Genomic DNA, 12,473 nt, shown 5'->3' on the forward strand with positions numbered 1-12,473 from the left:
GGGCGGAGGGGTGGTGGAAGGATAAGTATTCATTTATTGCAAATATCATTTGACGCCCCCCCCCCCCGCCCACCCAAAACCCCGGTTCCCACCTGGTGTCCCCCAAAATTGTTGGGATGAAGAAGGGTCTTCCTGCATTCTGGAACAACTTCTTGTTTTGACTCCAATTACATAGTAAATCTCTAAATCGGATGGTTTGCGGTCAAAATAAACGTTAAATTCGTTGGAACTACACTATTTCTGATGCAACAAATATATTTTTATTCCAGTTTCCCCATAATGGATAAAACTAAATTTAGCGAAAAAAACTAAAAACTCATCACCAATCAAAAATATGGAGAGTGGAAGAGACGTGGTATGCTCTCTGCAAAAGAGGCATTTCTGAGGTATTTCTGAAAGACAGGGATAAGTTCATACTGTTGACAAACTAAATTGCTATCGCGCTAACTGCATAGTCACAAGAAATTAGTTGAGAACTTACGCTGGACTAAAGAGAGTAAAAGGCTATAAATAAAGCCAACGGGAACCTGGAACTTGGTAAAAAGGATAATGGAATTCGGAAACACTTCAACTCAGATTAATTCAGTTGTTGGGCGACTCGCGGAGTGATTCGCCTTTCCATCGGCACCTCCTTGATTTTCTTCTTTATTCTAATTCTAACATAAATCTAGGTGAAAAAACATAAGAGTGGCAACACTGTTGAAGATCCTTACTTAAAAACAAAGTCAATTCATATCTCAAATTTGTTACCTGGGATTGTTGGGTATATATTCCCAAATCATAATTCCCGAAATTATGTTATAAACTAATTGTGCCACCATTTGCAAATAAAAAAAAATACTTTACACAATAGTTAGATTAATTTAACATTGGTAATGTTCTTGCTGATTAGTTTTTGAGATGGCTTTTCTTTTAAATGTATTTGAAAATTATTTCCATACGTATATTGTTCATAGTAAGCTAACTGTTTATATTGGAGATATTTTTTTTAGTTTTATTCTTAAAATACTTATTTTCCCTCGTTTCCTTTCCTTACTGGGCTATTTTCCCTGTTGGAGCCCCCTGGGCTTATAGCATTCTGCTTTTCCAATAGGGTTGTAGCTTAACAATTAATAATAATAATAATAATAATAATAATAATAATAATAATAATAATAATAATAATAATAATAATAATAATAATAACTGGCATCTTTTGCAACAATTGTGATGGCATGCTGAATGCAGTGGTGCCAGATCTACAGAAATTTCCTGATATTTACTGATATGCTGACAGACATCATCAAATCCCAAATCATTGCTGAAATCTACTGAATTTTGACAGGATCTCCAAAAAATCTACAGAAATTATGCTCTCAGTATTTTCTAACAGGGCTTCATACTCATAGTCAGTCATTACTACATTAAATAATAATATTAATAATAATAATATTAATAATAATAATAATAATAATAATAATAATAATAATAATTATTATTATTATTATTATTATTATTATTATCATTATTATTATTAAAAGTGGGAAAAGATGCAGACAAAGATTATTATTATTATTATTATTATTATTATTATTATTATTATTATTATTATTATTATTATTATTATTATTATTATTATTATTATAGCATCCTGGAAAAGCAGGATGCTATAAACATAAGGGCTCCAACCAGGGTTTAAACTCGAGCATGCGCCCTGTGGCCATTACCTTGAATGTTGATGCTTTTTACCTTAGATTACCTCAAATTAAGGTAATTACCTTAAAAGTTTAAACCCGGGCTCCAACAGTGGAAAATGGCAGAGCGAGGGAAGGATATAAACTAACTGCAAGAGAAGCAATGAAGAATTAAAATGAAATGTTTTAAGAACAGTAACAACTTTGAAAATATATTTTTCATAAATAAATAAATATGTATATATATATATATATATATATATATATATATATATATATATATGTGTGTGTGTGTGTGTGTGTGTATAATATATATATATATATATATATATATGTGTGTGTGTGTGTGTGTGTGTATTTATTTATTTATGAAAAATATATTTTTAAAGTGGTCACTGTTCTTAAAATATTTCATTTTAATTGTTCATTATTTCTCTTGTAGTTATATATACTATATATATATATATATATATATATATATAGGCTGCTCAGAATTAATTACAAACAAAACCAAGGCATGATCAGACGTCCCAAGTAGAGAACCAACCTCACTTGCTGTAACACCAGGAAGTCAGACAGTCCAACCAATTGTCAGACTTGCGATTATCCTCACTTATGATTTGTTCTCAATTTGATTTAGAGACTAAAGTACAAAGCTCTTAAGCTATAGCGATCAGTGGGAGAAAAAGAATTTAACCACTTCCTATGGTGAGCATTGAAATCACAAGCAAGCACAAATGAGGCAATTCTATTGTCTAGTATCTTAGTTATAGTGGTAAGAAGACAATCAAAGATAAAATCATCCAAGTCTCGATTGTGATAAACGGTACACAAATATAAGCTGTTATGCCTGACACAAACTTTTATTACCTGAATCTCATGACACCCACATTCATAGCAGGACTGTAGACCAATGACTTATTTTGCACTTTACGAGTAGCAGAGTATCCGAGGTCTTACAGTTCTCTTTCTTTGTATGTGTCCATACAACATGTTCTTTGCAGTTTGTCATCCATTTATGCAAGATGGCTCCAATAATATTTTATCTTACTTAAATGAGGGTAAATTAAAATGCTGGTGCACAGATTCCTCAGTTCAGCAGAATCTAAATACTTCGTAAATGGCCTTATTGTCTCCTTAACATTATTAGAAGCAGGTATGACATACAATTCAGCTGAAATTCTCAGTTAAGGCAATTCTCGCCTCACAACAGGATAAATTTTAGAATATATAACCCATCTTAACGCATACTGCTAATTTTATCACATTTGCTTATCTTTGTCATGGATATGGTTTTCCTGAAGAGCCAGCAATGGTGGAAAAGTTTTAGCTTGAATCAATTGAGTTTTCTTTTATCACATCCTACATTCCCTTAACTTTGGCATCGGCTGCACCATCTTTAAGTAACACTGGGGTATGTGCTAGTAAGAATAGTTGATTTGGTTTGAAATTAAGTAGTAGGCAAGTGTATCAGGGTTATGCTATACAGTATTTACTACATAACATTAAAACTGAGGTGACACGGGAAGTTAGGATACATGCAGAAAGACATATTATAGGTTTAAAAAGAAAAATAAAGCAGAGTACAAAAATAAGGTTGATGCTTGTTAATGATACTGCATGGCCTGGTGACAGTGAGTAGTAGCTACTCACTTGTGAATAAGTTTGAATGTGTTTGGAAATGAATTATAAATGAACTGCTAGAATAAATACCACAAATAGTGGGACTATTGGAAATGAATTATAAATGAACTGCTAGAATAAATACCACAAATAGTGGGACTATTGGAAATGAATTATAAATGAACTGGTAGAATAAATACCACAAATAGTGGGACTAATGAAAATGAATTTTAAATGAACTGCTAGAATAAATACCACAAATAGTGGGACTATTGGAAATGAATTATAAATGAACTTCTAGAATAAATTGTACAACTAGTGGGACTAATGATAATGGACTGAAGACTTAATATGCAAAATGGAAGAGTGGACAAGCACTTTAGGGTCAATATTGTTGTAGTGGTATGGAGAATGAAGAGTGAATCTCATGTTAAGAGGATTGAGATAGACTGAAAGGTTTGCATATGAAGAACAAATGAGCGGCCAAGGCGAGAGGAACTATTTAGCGACCGTTATATCTTTACAAATGGAAAATTATAGTAACAGAGTAAATCTATCCATTCTAACCACTTTACTTACATGATATTGGCCAACAGTCTTGGGCGCATGAGGGGCACCGTGTCCATTCTTTGTAGATCTCGTCATACTTAGTTGTTTCTTTGTAATCTGAAAGACAAGGCTTGGTTAACATGATAATGATACCAAAGTAACAGAACTAGTAGTGGTTAACATAATAATGATACCAAAGTAACAGAACTAGTAGTGGTTAACATAATAATGATACCAAAGTAACAGAACTAGTAGTGGTTAACATAATAATGATACCAAAGTAACAGATAATAGTAGTTAAAATAAGTTGATATTATCAAAAGTGTTTGCAAGATTTTGGCCTTTTTCATAAAGGGGCAGGGACAAATATTACTGATGACATTCATATATGGTATCGTACATAGCTAAACCTTATTTTGAACCATATATTCGTACTGTAAAATGCTTGGGAATTAACAAATGATCAGTGACATACTTTATCCGGCATTACCACATCTCTTGACTTATGACTGTTCTATTTGAATATTGAAAATGTGTTCGGTTTGTAAATACACGAAGACATTGAAAAAAAAAACTTATTTATGATTGTGACTTTAATAATAATTACAGAAAATAATTTCACGGAAGAAGTACATTGACTGTTTCATATAAGCTTATAGGCTATTTCAAAGATAACTAAAATGTACGCAACACATGTTGAAAATAGATCTCCATTAACTTCCTTAACGTTTTGAATCAGATCCTATATTGCTTAATTTCCATCATGATATTTTGGTTGCAAATAAGAAAAAAAAAATCATAAACACATGAGCTTGAGAAGGAAGAATGACGCAAGTATTAGTTTTTTTTTTTTTTTTTTTTTTTTTTTTTTTTTTTTTTTTTTTTGGTAAACTGGAAAATACCAATTCCATTACCTAATTTTACAGTTTCTGAAGTTTCAATAGCATGCAATAAAATCTTTCAAATCAGGTTATCATTTTGCAATTGATTCTTAAATGAGGTAATCACATCAATTAAATCACGAGAAAGGGACTTAAACATTGCGAACGCTTTCACGTTCCTACTTCCCATACGCTCAAAGCAAAGAAATTAAGTAAACTAAGACTAGGAGAGGAAGACACAAGCATGATGGCTGAAAACCCCTAATGACTCATAGGATACAAAAATTTTCAAAGTGAATGAATATATATGCAACAGCATATATATATATATATATATCCAACAGTATATATATATATATATATGCAACAGTAGATATATATATATATATATATGCAACAGTATATATATATATATATGTATATGTGTATATATATAATATAATATAATATATATATATATATATATACTGTTGCATTAGCAAGGCGATACCTCACTTATGGCTACAATCGCTTTCACATTCTCTTAGAGTCATTTGGGATTTACAGCAGATGCACACATAGATTGATAGATAAAGAGTTAGTTACCTTGCATATTGTAATCAAAGCACCCAAAATTGTCACAGAATACCTCCAGTGCGCACACAGGATTGTAGGTTACGTCTTCTTTGTAATTTTCTGCGGAAATATCGTTATCAGTTTAATATTTTGTGGGAAGATAATACGGAACAACCTTTTGCAGTGTACAAGTATATATAAGTCATTTATTTCATAACAATTGCTATACATAACAGACTACTGATATGTATTTGTGAATATACAATAAAATTTCAATAATATGAGCCTTTACTTAGAATAATAAGACGAAATTTCTAAAAAGCTGAGATTTACCTATGATAGATCAATCGATTTGGCTGCCACATAAGGCACAGTAAAACTTCTGTTATCCAGTTGTTCAATACTATTATTATTCTACTTTTGTACTTGTTAGTAACATGCACAGCACCCTAATAATTATCTAACTGCACATTTTACACATATTCTCAACTCGTCTGGCCCAATTTAAGATACTTAATCTCTTGTCTTCGGAGACAAAACACTACAAGTGTTATTCATTGAACTATAAACATATGAACCGATTTCCTTGATTAAGCAACACAGAGGAAAACACTGAATATACTGAAATTTATATGAGACGATACTTGCGGATTCTAAATATCATTACTCGTAAGAAAATACAGCGATATAGTATTATACGAATAGCTTTCAAACATATTATCTGCTCTTAAATGTGAATATTACATTCAATGTTAGTCCTTTCCCCCCGTCTGAAGAGAGTAGGAGATGCCCAAAACTGCCCCTATAATACAATCAAATCTTCAAGATTGTTTTTTTAATCATATCCATTACAGGTCGACATCGAAATTCCGAGGCTAAAGGTATTTTAAAAAAGTTGGACTGAAGCCTGTAGAATAATGAGTCATACGCTTACCAAGTGGGCAGTTATTAGGTCGGTCAGATGTAAACTTAACCGATTCTCCCACCGCAATGCTGTCATCTTCTTTCAAATATTGAAGGTACTTGTAATAAAGACTGCAGCTCTGACGATAAAGCAGCACGGTAGATTTTTTCAAGCGAATGGGGTCAGGTTTTGGTGTTGATGTTTCGGTTTTCGACGCTGAAATAATTAAGATACAAGTTATAAACCACATACACAAGCATATATATATATATATATATATACATATATAACATATATATATATATATGTGTATATATATATATATATAGTAGGTAATAAGTTGGCCAGGGCACCAGCCACCCGTTGAGATACTAATGCTAGAGAGTTATGGGGTCCTTTGACTGGCCAGACAATACTATATTGGATCCTTCTCTCTGGTTACGGTTCACTTTCCCTTTGCCTACACATACACCGAATACCCTGGCCTATTCTTTACAGATTTTCCTGTCCTCATACATCTGACAACACTGAGATTACCAAACAATTCTTCTTCACCCAAGGGGTTAACTACTGCACTGTAATTGTTCAGTGGCCACTTTCCTCTTGGTAAGGGTAGAAAAGATTCTTTGGCTAAGGTAAGCAGCTCTTCTAGAAGGACACTCCAAAATCAAACCATTGTTCTCTAGTCTTGAGTAGTGCCATAGCCTCTGTACCATGGTATTCCACGGCCTTGGTTAAAGTTCTCTTGCTTGAGGGTACACTCGGGCACACTACTCTATCTGATTTCTCTTCTTCTTGTTTTGTTAAAGTTGTTATAGTTTATATAGGAAATATTTATTTTAATGTTGTTACTGTTCTTAGAATATTTCATTTTTCTTTTCCCCACTGGGCTATTTTCCCTGTTGGGGCCCCTAGGTTTATAGCATCCTGCTTTTACAATTAGGGTTGTAGCTTAGCAAGTAATAATAATAATAATTAGTGAGTGAGTGTGCAAAAACAAAAATAATGTTAAGATGTACTTCGTATGTATACATTTTATCATAACAGAATTATTCAGTTCGTTATAAAAGATGAGTAAGATAAAAAAAAACAGAGAGAGAGAGAGAGAGAGAGAGAGAGAGAGAGATAATTTCTAAGGGGTCTCAACAAATTTTTGTCATGCAATTAAGATTCTATAGACTAGTGGGTCCCTTCTCCAACTCATGAACACAATAAACAGAGAGAGAGAGAGAGAGAGAGAGAGAGAGAGAGAGAGAGAAAGGGGAGAGAGAGAGAGAGAGAGAGAGAGAGAGATAATTTCTAGGGGGTCTCAACAAATTTTAGCCATGCAAGTAAGATTCTATAGACTATAGTGGGTCCCTTCTGCAACTCATGAACACAATAAACAATGCAATGAAAACTATAGGAAAATTATACAGTATTTATAAGGAAAATTACCAAAATTAGAAAATATTTGTTCTTCAAAAGTGAAATATAGACAATGTTCATTTACCTTGTCGTTTGTGCCTCCTTTGTGGTGTTGGTATTGCGAACTTTCGCCAATGGAGCTGAAAAGATTAATCTCGAATCAGAACCGCAAATATTCATAGGGAATAGTAATGTGATAGGGGGCCAGCCATATCACAGAATTTTGGTATAGACTAGACATGCATTTACATCTGAAAATAAGAATTTAAATTGATACGTTTGAAACGGCGAGGTGCCGGGGAGAATGTTCAATTTACAAGGGGTAGGCCTACTCCATTTTAACGTTAATTTATAAAGAGACAGCTATCGCTATGTTTTTAAGAAATAGATTTATGAATTCCCGAGAAAAATTCCACCATAAAATCAATTATCAGACCTTCTGCAATCAATAAAAACACACACACACACACACACACACACACACACATATATATATATATATATATATAACCCTCCGAGCTCTGATACTAAGACTAGAATGCCAAGGCCAATAGGCCAACCTTTCAATATGGCGGTTGGGCAGCTTGACATACCATTATCGCTCTGATTTCAAATCTATTCGCGTGTAGAAATCGACTTCAGACAGAAAATTTGCTTCTGCTTTACAATCACATTTCATAACTTGTGTTTATATTTGATTCTAAACTAATGATGCAGGTGTTCATTTCTTAATTGTCTATATTCACAAAACCTCTACTAGGAATAATCCCAACACTTTCCTTCAAATTGAAAATTTACGAATTCGAGATATGATAAGTCTTCAATTATTTAAAACTAAATGAAAAATTGCCCATGTTGAGAAAAGAGAGGAACATTTATAACAGTACTGTAACAGTAATTCCCTATTCTGCATATTTGATCCCGACTGAAAATGTTTATTCTGTTCATCGTACAAACGGCTCTCAATTATACAGTATATTATATTGTGAAAATATTCCACATCTCTCTCTCATATATATATATATATATATGTGTGTGTGTGTGTGTGTGTATGTATATACAGTATATATACATATATATACACACTCACACACACACATATATATATATATATATGTGTGTGTGTGTGTGTGTATGTATATACAGTATATATATATATATATATATAATATATATATTATATATATATGTGTGTGTGTATGTATATACAGTATATATATAAATATATATATATATATATATGTGTGTGTGTGTGCGTGTGTATGTATATATATATATATATATATATAATAGTGTGTGTGTGCGTGCGTGTGCGTGTGCGTGCGCGCGCGCGTGTGTATGTGTGTGTGTGGTCACTAAAGTGGAGGAAGGATCAGAAAAACGAAATTTTGACCTAACGCTTTCGTATTGTTATATCTCTTCAGGGCCAATTAGAAATGTATAAACTTGACGAACTACTTGCAGACAATGTATTTAGACAATTGTCATTTTAAACTAGCTGTGTAATAATTTTGATCGCTTTGTATTCTGTCTTTTTTACTACTGTCGCAGATTTGACTATGAAACTGTTACTAACTGTGAGTCCAATTGGCCCTGAAGAGGTATGACAATACGAAACAGATTAAAAAAAATTCTGGTCGTCAACATACACACACATATGTACATATGTATATATATATATATATATATACGCTTTATAAATATGTATATACACATATACAGATATATACATATATACAGTCATATTTAAATATATATATATATATATATATATGTATATATATATAAATATATATATATATATATATATACACACACACACACACACACATATATATATATATATATATATCGAGAGTACGAGATGAAGAGAGCATTTCGCATGTGAGAGTTGGAACGGCAAATTTACGAGAAGCCGCCGTTAGAAATAGCATTAAGATCCCAGCTACTTCAGACAGAGAATAAGGAAGTAGAACTTCCTAGTTAATAATGATGTAATTAGATTATGAAGATAATATGTTAAAGCTAAATCACATGTGTAAAAACAAAACAAAGCTTAAATATTAAAGTATAATCTATTCCTACAGGCAATGCTTAAGATCAGCTGGAAGGCATTTAATAGTCTGCATTGAAATAGATATACCGTTAGTCTAAGCTCTGAGTAAACATATAAAAAAACGAATCACTGATTCAGTCTGAATTACCTTCGAAAAAGCAGTGAAGGGCATAATGTGGCCACTCCCTCCTGAAGGCTGTTTCGGGAGGGTAGACTCGCCATTCGGTAATACGAGACGTTCCTCTAGGTTTGGCTCAGAGCTCTTTACTCGAGGAGACTTCTTCGGAGAAATTGGTTCTATCTTGGGGAACTGTTGTTCTTTGGGAATCTCTTTCAGTTGAGAGCTCTGATGAATGGATTTTGCCTCTCTCTTTACGATAGTACCCCCACTGCTATTGTAATCATACGAAAAACTATCAAATGATTCAGAACTGTTTTCATCCATTGTGTATGGTGTTAGTGTACTCCCTAGGGTTGTGTATGTTGTTAGTGTACTTCCTAGGGTATTATCTGTTTCCTGTGTGCTTCCAGTAGTCTCATCTACTACCTGGGTATCAGCTGTTGTTCCACTCTCACTGCTATCCCCTGAATATCCAGAACCGCTCTCTCCTCCAAATCCACTATCATCATACCATTCTATATTGCCATCCTCATCCCATTGGGGTGTCCAGTCTGCAAAAAAGAAAGAAAAAAAGGTAGGATTCAATATATCTTAAGACTTTAAACCTTATGATGTACAAATGTATATATATATATATATATATATATATATATGCAGCATATATATATATATATATATATACTGTATATTCACAACACACAGGAGTGACATCTATGGCCTGGGTTTTGTTTCAATATCTTAGAACTATGAATTTGTGACGTACTCCATACAAAAGATTACAAACCAGTCTATTATGATTGAGGAATTTTTTTTTTCGTAATTTACACAGCTAAAAGGTTAATGAGAAGTCCATCAATCGAATGTATCCTATGAACAAAGATATAATGTTAAATATTTGCTTTAATTCCAGACTCCAACTAATGAAAACATTACGCCTCTTGATGAAAGACACTCTAACTAAGGGACATACACTGTAATCGATTCCATAAAACATCTTGATGGTATTATGCATATGCATCTAGGATATGATCTTATGATTGTAAGCTACCTGTACAAGCTTTTAGACCAGTGGTTCTTAACCTATGTTCGATCGAACCCCAAGGGTTCGGTGAAGCAGTGTTAGGGGTTCGACGGAGGTAACACAACACAAATGATAATTATGAGAGGGGCACTAGCCAAGGGTAAGCCACGTAATTCTGAAATTGTCTATGAAAGGCAACAGCAAAAGTCACATTTATTTGCAGTAAGTATTCATTATGTTTTTGTGTGAAGTTCATATTTTGTTGATTTTGTTCTTTGAACACTGGTTTTGTGTGCAAATGATATGGGGTTCATATTGTGCAATAATACAATATATACCTATGTTTTGAATTGGAAATATATGTTGATATATTTAGGTGTAACTTTCTTTATATTTTCCTCTTTATTTCATTTACCTATATCATTTATATTTCCATCTATGAAGGGTTCGATGATTGTACATATGACACTTACGGGGTTCAGTATCTCCAACAAGGTTAAGAATCACTGTTTTAGACACACGACGATAGAAGGTATCACGTAGTCACTGAAATTACAGTGTGGATTTTGATTTACTGTTATGATTGTAAGGTGATTAGGCTTGGTGCTGTACAACTTTAGAACCTACGTATGTATCAATAAAACCAAACCCCTAAATCTTATTAAAGCCATAAGTTTCCATGTCAATTACTTTATGCAACATTGCGATGAAGCTTTTGTTACACCACAATTAAGGGAGAATTATGTACGCAATCATCCTATGTTAGGTCTTGGGATACCAAATCCCCATACATAATTCGAAGTCCATTTATAAAATAGGTATAAGGGTGGCAACAGTAGCAATATGTCCAAAACCATGGACATAGATTTGATTAGTTAAACATATGTTTGACTAAGTTAGATTAAGCCACAGTTGCAAGTTATCAAGATGAAGGAATTATTCTTTGCTCTTCTGATACACCAGGAACAGTGGTAGCACTTCTAGAATACAGGCCATTGGTTCACTTAACAAAGGCGACATAATTACCAGATTAACACAACAATCTCTGCAAGTGTGGGATTTCTCTGTATACGGGTAGTTGGTAGTTTCTAGCTTTTGGGTTAGGGGACTTAATAGTATAAACACCCTGATGTGTTTGGTGTGCAATGGGGAAGACATTCTCTCAAAATGAAAACACAATACCCATAGTTGATGGCTTGAACGTAACACTTACTATCATCAGGATTCCAGTAGTCTTCATCACCAGAACCAGATCCATCATATATAGAAGAATCCTCGTCGTAGAAATCATAATCATCAGAAAAATTTAGGTCGTCACATTCTGTATGAAAAAAAATATATAAAGTGGAATTAAGTAAATGTTTGGATATTGTTGAAATAAATCTAACGGTTAAAGGAAATGATAATGAAGATGGGAATAGGGAATAGAACGGTTATCAAGTGAAATGTGCTTTAAGAATAGTAGATAGCTAAAACTGTGACCAAAAAAAAAAGAAAAAAAAAGATCACTACAAAAAAGATTGAATGAATTCGGTAAATAACGGCCTATTCAAATGCTTTAATGGCGTTGGTAAATAGTGTTTACTGGAATTATATGGAATTACTTCGGCGAACAAATTAAATTGAATTAGTTAAGATGACCTGAGCAAAGAAAGACAAAATATTCTAAAGACTTGAAATGAA

The 12,473-nt window shown here is 32.9% G+C and overlaps 1 protein-coding gene across 1 annotated transcript in view; it reads right to left on the bottom strand.

The window, feature by feature from the left end:
- Positions 1-12,473, bottom strand: part of LOC137649547 (degenerin-like protein asic-1) — a 198,291-nt gene that overhangs the window by 175,173 nt on the left and 10,645 nt on the right. Inside the window, exons 4-9 of the mRNA XM_068382534.1 lie at positions 12,004-12,111; positions 9,797-10,320; positions 7,678-7,732; positions 6,216-6,401; positions 5,312-5,401; positions 3,876-3,962 (exon numbers count right to left, since the gene is read on the bottom strand). Coding sequence (XP_068238635.1) covers positions 3,876-3,962; positions 5,312-5,401; positions 6,216-6,401; positions 7,678-7,732; positions 9,797-10,320; positions 12,004-12,111 — 1,050 coding nt within the window. The remainder of the gene's footprint in view (positions 1-3,875; positions 3,963-5,311; positions 5,402-6,215; positions 6,402-7,677; positions 7,733-9,796; positions 10,321-12,003; positions 12,112-12,473) is intronic.

The sequence above is a fragment of the Palaemon carinicauda genome, chromosome 11, assembly GCF_036898095.1.
Source record: "Palaemon carinicauda isolate YSFRI2023 chromosome 11, ASM3689809v2, whole genome shotgun sequence".
Lineage (NCBI taxonomy): Eukaryota > Metazoa > Arthropoda > Malacostraca > Decapoda > Palaemonidae > Palaemon > Palaemon carinicauda.